Source organism: Talpa occidentalis, unplaced genomic scaffold, assembly GCF_014898055.3.
Source record: "Talpa occidentalis isolate TD23 unplaced genomic scaffold, MPIMG_talOcc4v2.1 talOcc4.5, whole genome shotgun sequence".
Classification (NCBI taxonomy): domain Eukaryota; kingdom Metazoa; phylum Chordata; class Mammalia; order Eulipotyphla; family Talpidae; genus Talpa; species Talpa occidentalis.
Window position 1 is genome coordinate 109,890,985 of NW_023604861.1, and position 20,317 is coordinate 109,911,301.

General features: G+C 38.5%; 1 protein-coding gene across 2 annotated transcripts in view; it reads right to left on the reverse strand.

The window, feature by feature from the left end:
* Nucleotides 1-10,175: 10,175 nt before the first annotated feature.
* Nucleotides 10,176-20,317, reverse strand: part of STON1 (stonin 1) — a 41,994-nt gene continuing 31,852 nt past the window's right edge. For both annotated transcript variants that reach the window (XM_037528086.2, XM_037528087.2), the window contains exons 3-4: nucleotides 16,644-16,846; nucleotides 10,176-13,451 (exon numbers count right to left, since the gene is read on the reverse strand). In XM_037528086.2, the coding sequence (XP_037383983.1) occupies nucleotides 13,377-13,451; nucleotides 16,644-16,846 (278 nt within the window). In that variant the 3' untranslated portion in view covers nucleotides 10,176-13,376. The remainder of the gene's footprint in view (nucleotides 13,452-16,643; nucleotides 16,847-20,317) is intronic.

A 20,317-nucleotide genomic window follows, 5' to 3' on the forward strand; every position in this document is an offset into this window, starting at 1 on the left:
ACGGCGGCCCAGGTTGCCGCGCAACCACGTAAGGACGCAGGGGGCGGGGCGGGGTAGGGCAGGAGAGGCTGGTGGTTAACGGATTGAGCCCGGCTTGTGGAAGCGGGTGCTCGGGCTGGGTGGAGGCTGGCGTGCAAGAAAAGCAAAGAGGCAGCTAAAACCCATGGTGACGTCTGGTCGACCAGCTATGGCTGTTCGTGTGATTCTGAAGAGACTTTATTGTCTTAATAAGACTAAGAAAACAGGGGAGGGACCCAGCAGGGGGAGAGAGCCCAGTTCATCTTCAGCTTTGGGGCCAGAAAGGGGAAATTATTACAGTACCTGTCCTCTCCTAGGAATTGTCATTCCTCCTATGCCCCACTTGGAATTGAACACCAAAAGAAGTATTTTTCTCAAAGCCAGACAGACCTGAGCGAGAAACTGAGGTGGAGTCCAGTAGTCTGTAACTTGAACATGCTCTCCAGCTGATTCTAATGTGTGCTTAAATGAGATTCACTGCCCCAAAACAAAGATTCTCAGCTGTGGTCACACATTGATATCACCTGGAGAGTATTTTGACACCTGAGTCTCACCCCAGAAAACCTGATTATAATATGCAGCCAAGATGGAGAAGCACAGATAAGATACAGTCTGCACCCCAATGCTGCCAAGCTCCTTTTCCTCTTGCAGAAACCACCTTTTGACCTGCAACAAGTCCCTCCTTCCCCTGAAGGGCAGGACAGCTAGAGGCAAACGTTGCCCAGGGCTGAGTAGATGTAAGGACAGATAAACTGTCTTAGAAAAGGTATGAGGATATCTGTGGCCAATATTCTGCCTTTTAAACTGCCTTTCTAGCCTGCAGATAGGCCTGACCTACCCAGATGGCTAAATTATTTAATGATCAAGATCCTACTAAGTTTAAAAATTGGCTGTTTATTTACTTGTGTGTATAAGTTCAATAGAGCTCTTTATGCCTCTACTTGCTTTGCCAGGGTCAGGTACCTCAATGTTTGTGAGTTTCAAGCAGCTGATTTATATGAACCCTTCAGCAGACATTCCTAAATTGCAAACTATCTGAAATTTCTTTAACGAAAGCTATAGTAATTTCTAATGATTGTATCGCTATGCCTGGCAATTTACTACCAGAAATAAAGTGACTTATCTTTAACCACGATAGAAAAGCAAAATGTAGTCATTGATTCCTATTGATATTTTAACTCCAATTAAATTATTCACACTGGAAAATAAAAAAATTGAAAGGTCTCTTGTTTTCCATCTTTTTCATAGCCAAGTTTTAAACCTTTATTTCTAAATGCATGGGATCGGTAATCACTTAACCTTTTTTGACAGCATAGTATTTTATATTACTTCATTATGTTACCCTTCTCAGGGTTTTACTGTATAGGTCATCAATATTTTTTAAATTAAATTTATACCCATAAAAAGTTTGACTTAGAGTTGAACCCTTATTGCTCAGTATGCTTAGTAGACTTAGGTTAGAGAGGTTATGTAACTTTGGCCAAGAAACATCAGCAACTTTCCATTTGTCCTTTGATAGACTTATCTGCATGGTCACTAGTTTCTTCCCAATAATAGACAATGGTTAAAGCATACGTCCTTTAAAGGACGGTATGCTTTAACCCATGTTTTTGGTGGATCCAAGTTGCAAACCTGTTCTGGACCAGTGATAGCCAACTTCCAAGATGTGCCTCCTCCAGGTATTTACAACCTTGTGTTATCCCCCACCAGTCACTTCCAAAAATATTTTAAATGACTACATAGTTTCCCTTCTGTCTCTGAGATCACTCACTTTGGGAGAAAACGGCTGTCATATCCAATGAAATGTCCATGTGGCAAGAAACTGAGGTTCCAACTCATAGCCAACAAGGATCAGTAGCCTGTAGACACATGAGTAAGCTTGGAAATTGATTCTTCCCCCATATGAGCTGTCAAATTATATCAGCTGTGACTGAGAGTTTGACTGCATCCCATTGAGACACCCACCTTAAATCAGAACAACCCTCTAGGTATGTCCCAGATTTCCAATCCCAATGTAATATAATAAATATTTGTCATTTTAAGAAGTTAAGTTTTGGGGGTAATTTGTTACACAGTATGAGATAAGTAACACTGGACCCATTCTCTGAGTGGCTAGTGACTGATGGAGGTTTAGTGTTCCCTCATTGTAATTTTAACATTAAAGTTTCTTGAATACTTCATCAGTCACAAGAGCATTTGAAAATTATGTAAAGGAATTTTTATAGACATTTTATAGCACTGACCCCAGGTTGTCATCAAACAAGCCCACTGTTATAGTCATATAATGGTCACATTTCTTTTGTCAATTTTGCAAACATAGAAGGGAAGTGTGTTGCATACACAAAGCACTTTGATACTAAAACTGCAATTTCAAGATCCCAAAACCTCAGTGAGGCAATTTTACAGTGACTATTTTTTATGTTAGTAAATAGACAATAAAAAGAGGAATGCTGAGCTTTGGTTCTTCTTTGAGTACACAATTCTTTGAAATTACACCTGTGGCAAAGTGTAAAGCTCTTCTCCAACTGCCCGTCACAGTCCAGAACATTAAATTTTTATTTTCTCCTGCTATGTTTAGAGACTATAATATATATTTAATATACTATTAGCAATCAACACCAGTTTTTGCAACATCAATTTGAGCAAACCTTAGTAATCAGAATTAATTTCTTTGCATTCTGTATGTTCTCATTATCTATACCTACCTAAATAATTTTGCTTTGCTTTTTTTGAGAAAAGGCCCTATCTATGAAGTACTTTTTCTCAATAAGGTAAAAAAAAATGTATTTTATAGATCACCCATTATTCTTTACATATTAAATTTTATACTCAAATACAGGGCATTCCAGTAACTGCATAGACTCTAAATAATATATTTATCAGTAATGAAAAATGCAAGTTGATCTATGAGTTCATGGCTTAAGGCAGAAAATATTTATAATTAGTTTCTGAACATTTTGCAACCAATTCACTAAACCCAGCAGTATTGTGTTTCTCTGCCTGTTTCATCCTTTACATCTTCCAGGAAATGAAAATCCAGATAATCTTTGCCTCACCTTGTAACTTTGAAATGGTTACAATGTTGGTAGTTCTGATTTATTTATATTCTGCACTTTTGTAACATTTTCCATTTTCTAGTACAAAATCAACTTACATTCTCTGAACATCAAATACCATTTCATCGAGATGAATCCCTTCCCACCCCCACCACAACAAGACTAAAGTTGGCCAGGGCCTCCCCAGCGGCGCAGCGGTTGAGCGCTGGGTTGCGAAGCTGCCCTCAGCCTCTGCAGCGCCGGTTCGATTCCCCGGCCGCCGGGCGAGGGTCCCACATGGCGCGCAGACCTCTCCTGCTGCCCTCTGCTCCCCTCAGCAGTGTACTTCAGTCCTTCTGCCTGCTCTGCTCCCCGCTCTGGCTCTGGTGAATTCTCTCACCCTCCCGCGCTTCTGACTATACCCAGTGCTTGTATAAATAAATAAATAAATATTTAAAAAAAAAAAAAGACTAAAGTTGGCCAAAGCTTTAATATTTTGACAGGATGCTATGGCTAACTAGTGACCTTATCACACAATGGAATATTGTTAATGAGTAAATGAGTACATTACTACCTATTTCAAAGTGTTTTACTATTAAAGAGACATATACATTATGTACATGAAAAGTCGTGACTGTAATTAACTCACCAGAAGTATGGAAGATGACTACAAACATAATTTTCCCCATGACTGCTATTTCAACACTCTATCAGTGTCTTGATAAGGATTCAATAATTTCCTAGCTAATTAACAATTCTATTTTCATGTGTTTAATCACAGTGTATCATTGTGATTATATAAACATATATGATAATGTCCATTGTCCACCCAGTTAATTTTCCAACCAAAATTTCTGCTGAGAGAAGATGGAGGTAAAGAACAATAAACCACACTTATAGCTATGACCTATAGAGAATCATCCAGCTTTGTTCCTACAATAACTGGACCATTTCTCTTTCCTAATTTGTTTCCTTTTATAAGAAGTACATAGCATCTTGAATATGCTATGTCATTACCTTAGGTGCTTCAAATACCAGGAGAGGCAAGACAACGTGGCTTAGACATGCTTTTCCTATTTCTTCTGCTAAGGACAGCTAAAAACTCTGGATATTGTATATATCACAAACATGAAGACTCTGAAATGTGAAGAGGACAGGCAATGTACAAATAACCAACAGGAAGGCAGGAAAAAGAACAGAGGGAGCAAACACAAAACCAAGTAACATTGGCAAGGATATACAGAATGTATATAATGATGCAGTAACTACTTTGACAAAGAGTTTGACAGTTTCTTGAAAAGTTAAAGCCAAAATTTACCACATGATTCAGCAATTCCACTAATAGGGATTTACCCAAGAGAAATGAAAACATGTATTTAACTAGTATTGACATGAATGCTTGTAACAGCATTGCTGATAATAGTGGGAAAATGGGGAAAGCCCAAAGCTCCCTCAGTTGATACATGGGTAAAGAGAATGTGTTAGAACAACACAGTTGAATACTATTTGATAATAAGGAGGACAAAATAGTGACACGCACATGAACCTGGATGCAAAATGTGAGTGGACCTTAGAAACATTGTCCTAAGTGAAAGAAGCCAGGGACAAAAAACCTATATTATATAATTCCATTTGCATGAAATGTCCAGAAAAGGTAACCAGAGTCAAAAATTAGATAGTGGTTGCCTGGAGCTAAAATGAGAACTCCAGGAGTGACTGAAAATGGGCTTAAGAGATATTTTGGGGATGACAAAAATATTCTGAAATTAGTATACTCAAAATAGGTGGATTTTATAGTATATTATAAAATATATTAGTCCCCAGCAAAGCTGTTAAAGCTATCAGGAGGCTCTCTTCTTTAGGGTGAACCTAATTTTTATAATTGTGGTAAAATACACATAAAATTTGCCATCTCACCCATTTTTCTTAAGTGTACAGCTCAGTGGTATTAATTATACTCATCATTGTGCAATCATCATTACCACCCCTTCCCAGAACTTCTCATCTTGCAAAATTGAAACTCTATACCATTAAACAATAGCTCCCCATTTTTATTTAGAGATACATTTTATCCTTCTGTAGACAGGTCAAGGAAATTAAGCACCAGGTATTGTTCCAAGTACAGGAAAAAACCTGCAACTACAGGATGGTCCTAAAATACTTTTAAGAGACAGATACTCTCCTTTCACATCCAGAAATAATACTTTATCAGATGCTGGGTATTAAATGAGAAAACATGATCCCTGTCACACAGTATGTACTAAAAGGCTAAAGGTTCTTCTGCTCCACTTTCATCAGCTTTCTGAAACAAGATTAAATCAAATTTAAAAGCAAAGGCTTTAATCGTTGTGATGGATTTTAAATTTCTTGAGGACTGAGGCTATTATTCATCTTTACATGCCCTCTGAGTTCTTGAGTTCTTTGCATAGTGTCTCCAATATTGTAAGCATTCATTAAAGTTATTGGTTTGAATTTATTGTTAAACTGCCATAAGATGGCATTTCTAGCCTTTTTATTGGGGAGGGGAGATTGGGGGCTAAAATGCAACTATGTAGGAGTAGTGTATTGATCTAAATTCATCCTGTCATTCGTTCAATATTTTTTTACTCCACATATAGATCATAATCTCTGGCTAAGGGGTTAGCATCATGGCATCAACATGAATAGTATCATCATCTACCACCACCCCTATATTTGAACTTCTCCCCCCAAAATGGAAAATCACAGTGAGAAAAGCTCGATCAAAATCTCACACAGGTAAAGGGAGGTGGGGGAAGAAAAATGCACATGCAAGTACAATATGAAGGGATTAGCATGAATATTTACTTACGTGGAGCACCTAACCAAATGGGAAGAGACAGTTCTTGGAGTGGTACCCTTAACTCAGATCTGTTGAATGAAAAGTGCTCCAGGGAGAGGACTAGTCTGGTCTAGTCAACACTGGGGGATAAAAGAGAATGTGGTATGTTTAAGGAAATTAAAGCAGTTCCTTTGGCCAGAGGGGAGAATGCTAGGCAAGCTGGAGCAAAAGCTAAGTTTGTCTAGTTAGCAAGGACAGCTAATGTGTTCTCCCCGGTGCAGTGTGGAGCATGGATTGCAAGGCAGCTACTCTGGAAGCAGAGAGAAGTCTATGGGGTGTGGAGGAATGAGAAATTTCCACAGGGATGAGCACCAAGATCTAATTTAAAGAAGTCTGTCCTTTCCTGGCACTCAATCACATAAACAAAGAGAAAAATGGGGGAAGACCCCTTGAGACACAGGCAGTGAAGGGGGAAGGCAACAGAAACATCCTCTAGTCACAGTTTTACTCAAGGCCGTCTCTGGACCCAGTGTGAATTTAATATAGAACTTGTCCTTTTCCACAATGAGTACTTAGCAAAGCCTTTGAAAAGTGTTTCAAAATGTCTCAAAATTATCCACTGGAGAGGCAGGCTCTTGGCATTTAACAATGCCACCGTTCGGAGATGCTCTTTCCTTGTCCTTTTCATGGCACTTGAGGACCTTTGGGTAGAATTCTCTCTGAGCAGTGTGAAAATATCAAAATAAAATCCTACAGAAAAGGACAAGCACAGCAACTGGCACCACCTCCCACCCCCACACAGCAGCTCAAAGAGCTACCGCAGCTCATTGGGAGACAAGAAGCTGAAAAGGAAGTGGAATTCTACAGCGTTCACAATTGGGTTCCCAAATCAGGACACTTATTTTCTGTGAGAGAGGACTAATAATCACAGTTCCAGAATCACAAGAAGATCCTGATTTGGATCAGTATAGTTTATAGTCAATTATTAATTCCAATAAAGAGCATATAAATTGAAAGACATCACCAAAGCATTCAAGAAATAGAAACCCTCAAGGATCCTAAGGGTCCACAGACACCCACCTCTTGTCTTGAGAGGCCGGAAATTCTCTGAATCCAATTCTACTTCTGGAAAAGAAACTAAAAAATAAAATATAGGGCTGCCTGCATCTGTACCCATAAATGCTGCCTTCCTCCCTATTGCAATGGGTGAACTGTTTGTGCCCTCATCTAAATCAGCCCCTCTGCAAGTGCTTTGGATCCCATCCCCTCTCATCTACTTAGAGATATATGACTCAAGCAATTTTCTCTGTCTCTTTTATGCACCATCAATTTTCCTTTCACTACTGGATCACTGCCAACAGGCAGAAACATTCACCATCTAGTGGTGTACCAAGGATGGGGGAGGAGGCAGGCAGTCCTGGGTGCAGGCAAGGATGGCATGTGCTGTCCTTAGAGAATTTAGATACAATAATAAAACTGACTAAAAGTCATTCTGCTTTCCATTATCACTACGTGCTGGCAATTCTAAGCAATTTCTGAAATAAAATACCACCCCAACATTTTTATTGGCATACTGTTTTAAATAATTGCTGCAACTATTGATGAGTCTTAATAATGCATATGTAAGCTTGAAACCAGCATATTTTAATTTCTTAGCATTTAATAAACACTGCAGTCTAGGTAGAAATCAATTTGGAGAACTCTCAGTTATGCAGCTGGGAACTGGAGCATACATGGACTCAGTCAGATACATGTATTCATTTGGGGAATTCATAATAGTCCCAAATCATTCTAACATGCTCATGTAGTGTTCTTGTCTCCATCCCCTTTGGTATTACATATTCCTGGGTTGAAAGCATGGATTCAAAATAAACAATAATTGCAAAGATGAAGAAACAGAACTGGTGTTACTTAAATTCTGTCATTCTATGTGATCCTTTGAAGTTGCTGTTCACGTCTTTAAATTTAAAAGAGTGAAAAGGAAAAGGAGCAGAAAAAGAGTCTTACAATCTTCTGTTACTTCAGAGTGTGATGATACCTTTGGGAATGCTTCATGTGTTCAGAAACTTTCATTCACTTATCATATTTTAGGAAACATATTGTTCTAATGGGCTTCATAAAAGAATACAAACATTCTTCCAGAGAGCTTTTAGAGAAAGAGCCCCTCCTTAAGACAATGCTCATTACTGATTTCTGAGAACCAGGGTAAAGGCTCATCTGCAAGACAAGGTAGGATGGACTATCATTCTGAAAAAGTATGTATCTTGTTCTTACCTGCAGTCCTGGGTTGGAGCTTTTGGAGACCACATTGACCTTAATACATGCAAGTGAAAGCTTAGGAGTCAAACAGAAAGGATTCGCGAAATATTATAAATCTTTTTAAATAAGCAGATTTAGAGTTTATCAACTCTCATTAGAAAAAAAATTGTTTGAAGTCTGTTGAGAAGGAAGGAACTATTTTTCTGTCTCTTTAGTACTTAGAAATGTTTAGAGATAAGCATGGTATTTAAAGCTTTGGGATGTGTAAAATTGTATTCAACAGCATTTTTAGACAAGGCATTAAGAATGCTTTAAAGTGTTTGTCTACCGCATTAATTTTAATTATACTCCACTGGACTCACAATGCTTTGAAATGCGTTACAAAATGCCCCCAAGATCTTTTATTAATCATAATACAAATACCAAGAAATTCAAATACCCAGGTTTCCAACGCTTGGTATCGGCGCCTTGCCTACGAGCGCCCTCTTCTGTCTCCTGAATATATTGCAAATCGCAGAAGCACAAAAATGGTCTTTTCAGGAAAGAGATAATAACCCACACAGGCTTATTTATTTAAATAAGCTATCGTTTGAAAGGTTTGAACGGTTATTCTGAGACAGATACACGAGGGGAAGATGAGGGAATAGCTGCAAAATCCTGAAGTGAAGTGCTGATTTGCATTTCATCCCCAGGAAGTTTCACAAACATGAACTTCAATCTTTCAAACCATGGAGCAACTAGTCAGTTTCTTGTTCCTTCCAGAAATGAACATGACTTTAAAGGCATAATGTTACCTGCATCTATTATCTAAATTTTTTCTTTCCAACTCAACTATTTGTTTTCTGTCCAACAATTTCTATCTTGCTTTAATAATTCAGTCAATTTCATATGTAGATGCTAGTTCTAAGCAGAAATTCATTAATACAATTATAAGAACAATCTTTTGTTTCACATAAGCCGAGAAAATATGCAGGTAATTAGGTTGAGTCCCATGAAATGGTTAAAATATTGACATTTCATATGGTTCAATCAAATACACCCTGCTCTGTGTTTTGGGTGCCTGGCAAAGGGCAAAAAAGTCCTTGGAGTGGAGAAGTTCGGAAGGGGGTGGCAGAGACATGTCAAATTCTAGTGGAATCCCTGTGTGTATACAAATAGGGGACAATGGGCCTCCCTGATGGCACAAGGGGTTAAGAACCGCACTATGAAGCAATCCGCAGCCTCTGCAGCACAAGTTTGATTCCAGTCTGCCAGGGAGAAACCCACATGGCGCAGCAGACCTCTCCTGACTCACCCACTGCTCCCCTCAGCAGTGTATTTCAGTCAGTCTGCCTGTTCTGTTCCCCACTCTGTCTCTGGTGAATCCTCTCACCACCCCCTCTTATCTCTGGCCTGTACCCCGGCTCTTGTATGCATAAATAAATAAATCTTTTAAACACACACACACACACACACACACACACATTGGGGGCAGGAGAGTCTTGGTGGAGTTGAGACAGAACAGAATCAACTGATGGGAATTTGACGAATTTTGTTACAAAGATTATCAATTTATGCCACTTAATCCACCGGTGGCTAAAAGAGTATTTAATAATCTGGCCTTTCTGAAGTTTTGTTTTCAAATCGTTTTCAAATTTAGTAGGTAGGCAGAAATTTTCAAAATTCAGCAGTATCTATTTATAAATTCTCTCCAAAATTCCTTGTTTTCTATGTCTTTCCTCTTTGAATTCTCCTTAGAACCCATTGTAACATCTTACCAGTTCTCTCTTTAGTTAACTCATTAAGAAAAACACTGAGCACTCACGTATCTTTATGAGCATCATGATTATATGCTCTTTTAAAAGTCATCCTTTAACATTACAAATTGTAGTTTGATGGTGTTATTTTCCAGGATATACCAAGGTGCCATGTTCACCAACTATTTCTCCTTAATAGTGAAGCAGTGTAATTCACCTGACAGAAAGTCAATTGTTTAAGGTTATTGAAATTGATTTCATACCTTTAAAAAAAATAGCCCCAGACCTTGCAAAAGAAGATATAAGTCCATAGCACAGAGTCATTTGAAATACATCTTTAATTTTGAAAAATCAATATGCAATCTACAAAATGTTTTGTTACATGATTATTAAGGCTCCATCTGATTTATATTTGTATTGCTATGACACAAAATAATATTTTAAGATATAATATTTAGTCATTATTAAGGAAGGCCTTCTAGCTAAATTTATAAGAAAAATGGTTGTATCTAAACACAACTCCAGAATGAAGGGAACTTAAACCCTAGACCTGTTTAATATATAAATCAGGTAAAAAATTTCAGCCTTTATGTACTGGAAAGTATCTTTTTTTAAATATTTTTCAATGAATGAACTATATCTATTCCCATAGAAGGAGAAAACATCCTAAATTCAAATCTGCACAACTGATTAAGTAAACATCAAGCCATGAATTCATTTACAAAGTTCATATGACCCTTTCACCTACAGGACAAAAGACCAGATTAGAACAGAACAACCAGTCACAAACTGGACAACTCCTTGGAAGTCTGCCATTGCATCAGTCCGCCAACTGGTCAAACTCATGCAGGACTGATCGAAATTACCTAAGTTAAAATGCTGCCTTTCTCACTTCTCAATTTTAAAAGTAGGGCCCCTTGTCATCATCATTGTTGCTTTGAGAATCTTCATTTACTTTCTGGCAAAGAAGATTCTGCTTCTTAATTTGTAAGTCTAAATGGACCCTACCTGATTTTTTACTTACAGCACTGTGGTCACATTTGACCTCCTGCCATTTCTGAGGTCAGAGAATTATATTAAAAAGTCTCTTCTTCCTACACAGAATGTTAACTTAATACTAAGTAATGAATATTTAAGGATCCTAATAGATGTGCAAATTAACAATTATGCTGTAGTACCCTGTTGTTAATGCCATCAACCTTTAATATTGCCACAGAAACTCAATTTGGGCTTCAATCAGCCTTTATTACTCTATTTCCAACACTGAATCTCCTACAACCCTGACGGATGGTGAATCAACAACCCCAAGAGTAAGGTGCCCACAGAGACTAGGCAACCTGTGGAAGAGGGGCAATTAATTGAAACATTTTGCTGAATTTGTTTGTAATGTTAATTTCATTAAATACATCCAAATCAGAATCTTCGTTCTTGTTTTGGCAGTATGTCATAAAACAGATTTAAAAGAAATGGCAGGAATTAACCTAGTGAACTTCCCTGAGAATATGAAGCAGCATCAGATACAGCCAATTCCATATTTGTTTTGGAGGTGGGGGGTTTGCTTGTTTGTTTTTATGTATTTATTGCATCAAAGAACAGGGTGGTGTTGTAGCCAGAGGTGTAGGGGTAAGAGGATTCACCAGAGAGAGACTGGGGAGCAGAACAGACAGATCTACTGAATACACTGCTAAGAGGAGCATTGGGTGACACAGGAGAGGTCTGCTGCAGCATGTGGGTTAACTCCCTTGCCTGGGATTGAACTCAGGCAGTAGAGGTGGGTGAATACAGTGGTAGAGCTGAGACTTAACCCGTAGGCCACCAGGGAGGCCCCCACCTCCATATTTGTTCTGAGCAGACGGCTGTCACTCCTGAATGTGCCATACCAGATAAGGAGAGAAGAAGGTAGAATATTTTTTTTAATGATGCACACATAGATTGTCCTCCTATAAATCAACCATGAACCTCAAGTGTATGACATGAGCAATGTGTCAAGTAGAGTTAAAAAGTGCAATGCCAATTCATTTGAACAGTCAACTTCTAACAGCTTTGCCTTTATATATAGTAAATAATGAAAAGCAATAAAATCTGCTGATTGATACTGACCATCATAAATGTTTGTTTTAATTCATTTTTTAACAAATTAAAATGAATATAGTACAATATTAAACAAAACGTATGACATAAATTCTGTGGCCCAACAAATAAATGTTATTTGGAAGAACATTATTATATCTGTTTTGACTCAAAACAAATGTAGTAAATAGAGAAAAATACCTCCTAATCATATTTAAGATTCAACGTAACTGGAGGGTCTATTAATACCACATGGAAGGCTTTGTTTTTCAGGCTAAAAAAATACCTAGAATATAAATTTCATAAATTTTAAAAGTCTGTCCTTTCACTGTAAATACTGAAAGGAAAGCATTACCAGAATTATAAATGCTAATGCCATTGGCTTTTCCTTAGAAACCAAGGATTTATCTAACTGTAAAACACAGAATGACACCTCTTGGAATTCTAGATAGATTTAATCTAGTATATTTCACTTTGCCATCTTTTAAGGAAAAATACTCTAAGTTAAGCAGAATTAGCATTAATAGAACAACAGCAGAGCTAGCATAAAATAATCATAACATGATTTAGACTTCTACTCAAGAGAGGCTTGCGTTAATTACAAATAATACTTTATCAAAATATATTTTTAGAATCTATTCTTTTGGGAAACAATATTCATGAACTTTAAAAATTCATCTTTAATGTACATAAATATTTTAACTAGTGTCCAACACTGGGATTCCATTTTGAAAGGAATTTCTCCAAGCAAAAGGCAGTAAGTCTTAGTGACTTGCGCTAAAATATGTATGTCAACTGAAATAGCTTCTTTGCAGCACACGCCAAAATAGAAATACATTCTGAAAATGATAATACAGTTGGGGGAAGGCAGGTACCAAATATGATTAGTCACCAATTCGGGGCTGCCCTATAACAGTAAGAGGACAGGGAGATTAAATAATTCAAAATTGCAGGTATTTCCACAACTCCTCGGTTGTGGTTCCAATAACAGCTGCGTTTAAAAGATGAGTCAGAGAGTAATTAAATATTTTGGTGATGTCTCATTTGCCTTACCCTCCAGTACAGGTGCTAACACAGCGAGAAGGTGCTGGAGGACAAGAAAGATGGCACTAGGTAATCCAGGGTGCAAAACAATCAGCCACTGAGTAATCACAAATCAAAAGCCCTTCACCCAAGCTGGCTGTCGGGTAACACACTGAATAACAGTGCCTTTGAGTATCAATAGGAAGCAAACATCACACAAGTTATAGACATATTTTAGATCAAACCCCTAGGCACAAACATAGCAAAAGCATAAAATATAAATTGTTCAGTTTCAGGGCTAAACTTCCCTAACCACAGACATTGGACCTCTATTCAGAAGTCATTTCCACTGTATGGCAGCAGAATTTCAGCTGGGTCACTTTCTGTGAATTACATATTTGAAAACTGGGTGGTCATCGTTTACTCTGGCTGCTCCTACTGCGTGACGCAGTCACCAGCTTTTTCTGGGTCTTCTCCGTCAATTTTAATCCACTTCTTTTCTATTTCAACCTGTTATGTAGAAACAAATCAGGCCGTATTAACAAATGTGGCACACCACAAACTCCTGTCCAGTCCTATTTTATACGTGAGGCAAGGCCAGTAGCCACTTCATCCTTTGGACACAGGCTCAGCCATTCTACCTTCTCATGCTAGCTCCTTAATAAAGAACTCTGCTCTCTTTTTGAGCCACAGAGCCCCCAAACTCTTCCCTCTAGTGTCAACCTTAAAGAAGACTTTCCTCTTTTAAGTCTAATGTAGCTTTTATAAAATGTCCACAGATTATGCATATTGATAAGACATACATGGATCTGGCTAGACGTGATCAATTATACCCCCAAGGATCAATTATCCAGCCTTTGGCCCATCTGAGATTTATGACAAATCCCGTATCAGCTCTTTGGTCAACTAAAACAAACCAGTTTACAAACTAGAAAATCAGTTTACAAACTGGATAGAACCATCTGCCTGCCCTCTCATCTTTTTCATACAGCTCATATATCACCTCCTCACAGTGGCTTCCGGCCACTCTAAATAAGGAAGCCCTCCAGCACCCTATCCTATTGCCCTGTTTTATCCTCTTCTTAGAATCTGTCAATAATGAAAATTCCATTATTTACTTATTTACTAATTATTTTTGTTCCCCACTAGAAGGTAACTGTCACAAACACACCCTGTATCCCCAAAATCTCGTTACACCAAGCACTTTGAAATTGCTCAATTAGATACTTACAAAATGGAAGGTAACATTTTGAAACTGACAGGCACCAAATGCAGATCAATTAGTAAATGTTATTAAAACTAAAGAGACTTACTATAATTTTAAGCTGACATATCCTGTGACTGGGAACACAGGTATAAACGAAGTCTCCAGTGATTCTGACCTACACTTCAGTCACACAGAAAACTAAACATCTAGTGTTACAAGTTGGGTTCCCCAAGAAGCAGACCCGCAGATGGAGAGTGGTATGTAGTGAGTTTACTGGGGAGGGCTATTGGGGTCAACACCTGTTGCAGAAGTGAAAGGGAAAGAAAGCAGCAGAAGGGGAAGTAGGGGAAACTGTCCTGCAATGCAGTATAATAGAGGCTTCAGTCAATCCCAAGCAGAACTGAAGCTAGGATGGCCCTGCAGAGTTATCCCAAATTGAAGCAAATGGCCTTTACATCCCTGTATCCACCAGTCATCAAAAGCAGGCTGTCCCCAGAAGGGGGTGTGCCCTGAAGCAAGGCCATTTTCTATAGCCTGATCAGCTCCCAGCTGCTGGGGGTACCCAGGGAGACACACAAGACAGCAGCCACCCATCATCAATTTTATCAATAGGAATGAAAATTCACTGGACCAAAGCATACAGACTTCTAAACACAGTCCAGAATAAAGAAAAATCCTGATCTCTATCACTGTTATAAAAGCACTTAATGACATCTTCTATCATCACACTTTTTCTGATAGGAATAAACGAGTAGGAAGTCAGAATGACATTAATCCTAGCTGGGATTCAAGTAACATATCGATTTTAAAATATCATTAGAAAATATGAAATGTTACTCATGTGCATGACAAAAAGAGACATAGAATTAAAACTGGACCACCAGTTTATTTGCTATTCAATGTTTGTGAGTTCTGACATATTTTCTAATTAAACAGTATGTTTATAAACAAAAAAACATGTCATCATTTCAAGATACTACAGGAAGTATGCTGCACCCCCCCCTGCAGTGACCTTCAGGGCTAATGGCTGTTGCCATGGTCCCTGAGGTCCGGCGTGGGCAAGGAACCATGCGCGCAGGGGGAGAACAGCAAACTCCCTAAGATGCAGAGAAGCCGAATGCCTGCCAAGAGATAACGACCACCAGAAGCCGCCACAAAGATGGTTAAAAGAAATGCTGACCACCTGGAACCTTATCTCGCTTTCTCAAGGCCCACAAACTTTATTCTGCTACAACTGTCTCTCTAAAATCTTTCCTTTTTCTGGTCATTGATTGCTAATTAAAAAACATACATAGTTTAATAATTAGGCTAATGCAAATGAAACATTACTAAACACTGTGTAATAATAGAATTGTTAGTTTAATAATCTTTCTATTATGTGCTTGACTTTAGTACCTATGATATTAACTGCATTATAAAATAAATTCACCCATGACAATTATGAGTAAAAATGAGTAGGTAATAGTGATAGTTAGTGCAACTAGAAAATAATTATATAGAACAGTAGAAAGAATTTATAGCCTGTCCAATTAGGAATGAGGCTAGGTCCAGATGTAACTTCGGACATAAATCACTGCCCTGTCAATTAAGCTAAGCCTATGAGCAAACTGATCTCTTTGATGTTCACTGTTCCTATGCCTTTAGAAAAAACATATATATACTGACCACTAACTTAATTAAAGCGCACTCAGATTTACACTCTCTCTTGAAGTGTGTCTGTTTGTCATTTCTTTAGCCGAATCCCTGACCACCCTGCGCAGTCTCTCAACCCTGAGATGGCCTCATCGTCTACTGCTGTGCTGGTCCGCGGCAGAAGTAGGTAGCAATGATCCTATCTTTATCTACTATCTTGGAGGATGAGAAGGGAAAGCAAGTTCAGAAACAGATGCAAGTGCTTTTCGTCTGCCCTGGGAATGCAGAAGTGACAGAGAGCATTTAAAGTTGTTATAATAATAATACAGCATTACCCAAAAGGTGCACCACAGAATACTATTCCAGAAGGTGTTTTACAAGCACATCCCCCTACAGACAAGAGTTGGGGGAAACTGAGTTAAATTTAATAAGTTTCTTCATTTTAGGACTTCTCAGAGCCTTCATTTAATATTAGCCTATAGCATTCCCCTACTTATTTTCTTCTTGGATCATTATATGGGACACGTGTTCAACAACTTATCTTGGGAAAAGATATTGCAACATAATTTTTATTATAAATATGCTTTTGAAACATGAATTCCTTTTTAATGCCCTGTTTTTTATTCAGAGCTGAATTATTAAGTAGGCAGCACTGTGTGCTGTGTTCTTGGTGTTCTCTAGAGCTGAGGGGAAGAACCAGGCTCACATGTGACCATCTAGTTTCCACGGCTGAGCTCTTTTCTAGGACAAATACTCGCGCGAGTGTGCGAGATTACCTAAGAGGGCAAAGCAAATATTTAAACACAAGTCAGATCACAGCTCTGGAAGCCCCAACACAAGGCAAAGGGGACTCTGGGATATACCTGGATGTTGTAGCAGGATCGCTGCTGGAAGTGTTTCTGTGGTTGGACATCACTCTCCACCCCCAAGGACCTGACCTCTGTCCGTGAGGCACAGGTGTCAAGCATCCCAAACTGAACAGTAGCAAATGGATACCAGTCAGAGGGGATTTCTTGGTCTGATCCAAGTTCTAATTTGTATGACAAACAATGGGGGTGATCAGGACCTTGAGGAGGAAAAAATAAAATGGTCAGATAAAGTATTTCAATAGCCACTGAACATTTCTCTTGAACTTAAGAACTCATCCCTGTCTTTAATAAACAATTCTGTTAGCACTGAGGCAACATGAGTTACATTTAAACAACATTGTCAAAATTCATGATTTTGCATTAACTGGGGGGACTTGTTTTTTAAGTACTATTTTTAAAATACGTGCAACTATATTACTATAAAAATGCATACATTAACTCCTGAAAAATGTTTTTAATTAGAAGTATGCTAAGTTTCTTTAATTAAAATATGAGTAATATTATATTAAATATCAGTTTTTGGTTATAATACGCACAGGATCTTTCACAAGACTTAAGCAGACTGAGTAAACTCCTATAATAAATTTAATATATTCATTTTCTTACCACTGTGTTTGCTGATTAATAATGAAAAGGTAAACTTCAGCCCAAATTAAGTTACATTATAAAAAATTCTGATTTTTTTAAAGTTAAACAATGAAATTTTACTGCATTTCAGAAAATAGTCCAAGAATTCTTTTTTTAGTACAGCAGATTTTTTATTACTGTAATTCTCACCCACCCGTCATAAAACTTCGACTGGGATATATACAGTGTAGAGATGAGCATATTAGCTTCGGTGTTTCAATATAGTATTTGCTTTTACTGAATTTTCCATTTATTAAGTATCTACTCTGTACAAAGCCAGGCTCTGTGCCAGACCCAGTAAGTATATTGGTTATACTCAAAGATTTTAAGTGAGGTCATATAATGCCTGTGTGTTCTAAGAGAGTGAAAAATATTTTCAGCGTAATTACTGCAGTGACTCTACAAATGCTCCATGATTCTGTTGCATTGTCCACAACATTTATATAGCCAATGCAGCTATCTTTACTTAAATAAATGTATGAGACGGCAGTAATTTCAAAAGCCAAATTCAATTACTATACCACTGACAGAGCTGGAGAAAGGACATTTCCATCAAAATATAGCTTTAGGCACAAAAACAGGAATTTAAAGGATTTCACTTAATTCTTTAAAGATAAATTGCCTTTCGTTCCTTACAACCTGTTTCTTGTAGAGAAACTAATAGAATTCTAAGGCTGTAAAAGGCCCTTAGAAGTCATCAGTCAATTAACCAAGGAATGTTCATTAGCTATCTCCACCACTTACTCCGAGGGTAGGTCAACAGTGCCCTCTGAGGTGCTCTAGGCAACCCAGACACTGTAGGCAAGTGATAACTTCATTCACACTCACACACACCCAGGGGAGATTCCCAAACCCATTACCCTTTCTTGCCTTCCTTCTGCAGCAAGGACACAGTAAGTTCATTTAAACTTAATTCAGGAGCTCTTAGGTCCTTGATGGTACTGGTTAAGAACACAAACACTGGATCCCCTCTATCCACAGTCCCAATATCCACAGTCCCATACCAGCTCTGCTACTTAATAGCTATGTAATCCTATACAGGTTACTTAATCTTTCTGAGCCTCAGAGAGAATGATAACTTGAACCTGGTGCGATTGCTGTGCGGATTAAACCAGTTGTCACACAGAGAACCCTAAGGCAGCAAGTACACCAAGTTCATGGTACAGACAGAAGTGCTGAACATAGAGATTATTTTGCCAAGTGCGATTCCATTATAAATGGAATGTTTATATTAATGTTACTATTGTATGACTATAATTTTGTTAATAAAGGAACTGCAAATTCTATACTTTTAAAGCTGAAACTAATTTGTTATTACATTTTATAAGAAAAAAGCTATTTGGAAACTTTTGCAATTAAAAGTGAAGACCTAGAACTCCAAAAATGTTTAAAACAAAATCTTTCTACCTGCTTTTCTTTAAAAAAAAAAAAAAAAACACACACCTTATAAAAGATGAAAGAAAACATTTCCCTTTCAAGTTTTTCTGGCACATTTTCCTTGACTTTTAAATACTGTAAATACTCAATGATATTTAGTGACACGCTCCCCTTTAGATTTTTATCTCCAAGAGGCGAGGCATCGTGTCTGTCCCTGGCACAATGGCTGGCACGTTTTGGGCTCAATAGACACTTGTCACAGTTTAAAAAAGGAATTTAAAGGAAAAACATGTTGCTTGTCTCAGTACTACCACCAGGGGGCACTCTCGGGCTTCCATAGTTGTTATTCTTGCCCCATCACTTTCTAAAGAGGGGGATGAAAAATCACAAAATCCACTTATAGGTCTCTAGTCCGTATCTGGTGCCCCCTGAGCCAAAATGTTTGACATCAGAAACAGTTGCTGAGAAGTGTTGGGAATGAGGGGTAAGATGCTGATACAAGTGGAGGAGAGAGCAATCCATGGGCCGATGACAAAGAACAGAAAAACCAAAGGCGATTTATATTTTTAAATTGATGAAATTGGGACGGTAGAGAAAACTTATTCATTGACCCTCTCCCACCTCCACTCCCCTTCCTAACTCTACATGACCCAGTGTTCTCATTCTTCTTCTTCAATTCCTTTCTCTTCCTCTCCTTCCTTCTCCCCTCCCTTCCTAACCCTTGCATCCCCCAAGAAAAGCTGTCTCAGGAAAGGCTAGTCTGTCCCTCTGTCTTGTTCATGCTTTGGTCTGAATGAACGGCCAGAGCTACCTGCCTAAGGCCAACCTTTATTGTAAACTGTGAAAGGAATATTAAGCATGGACACATTAACAGACATGCAGGGCCGGCAGCCTTTCCACCTGCCCTGAAATCACAAGTAAGTGACAAAGAAAGGTCAAACCTGATCTCAAAAATCCACAGGAGAGGCACTGAAAATAATTTTTTTTAATTACTGCATGCTTTCTCAGCTCATATATTCTCCTTAGTTTCCATTACTTTTTTCTCATAATATAGGTTTTTCCCAGAAACTGGCCTGAAAAGGGTTATGTTTTATAGATTTTTAAAAAATATTCTATTTTTCTAAACACATCCACCTGATGTTAAAGTCATATAGGAAAAGAGACACATCCTAAGGCCCTGTTACTCTAGGTGTGGGCAGGGCCTTAGCATCACTTAAGCATGTACGGGAAACGTGGTACCTAGGGTCCACGTGCTGAATCAGAATCTGCATGTAACTGTTTATTCATGTGCACACAGAAGCTTGAGGAGCACTGCCTTAGGACATAGATTTGCTCTCTGCACCAGTCTTATCTTTCGAGGCTTCTCAGAGGCAAATTTTGCCAAGCACCCCCTCACTCTGGCATTACCCTCTCTCCCCACCACTGCAAAGATGTAGAAAGCTTGGCAGGGTCACGTGATCCCAGAAGGGTGCAGCCCACCCCCACTCTCCCTGAAGTGGCCCCATGGCCTTTCTCTGGGCCTGGCTTTGCACGCAGGCCTGACAAAGCCACTTTGATCCCAAAGGCACTGTGCAGTGAATTATAACCATATAATTGACTAGAACGCCTGTAAAGTGTTGCATTGTGTGTGCCACCAGGCTGCGGCACACACTCCAAAAGAATTC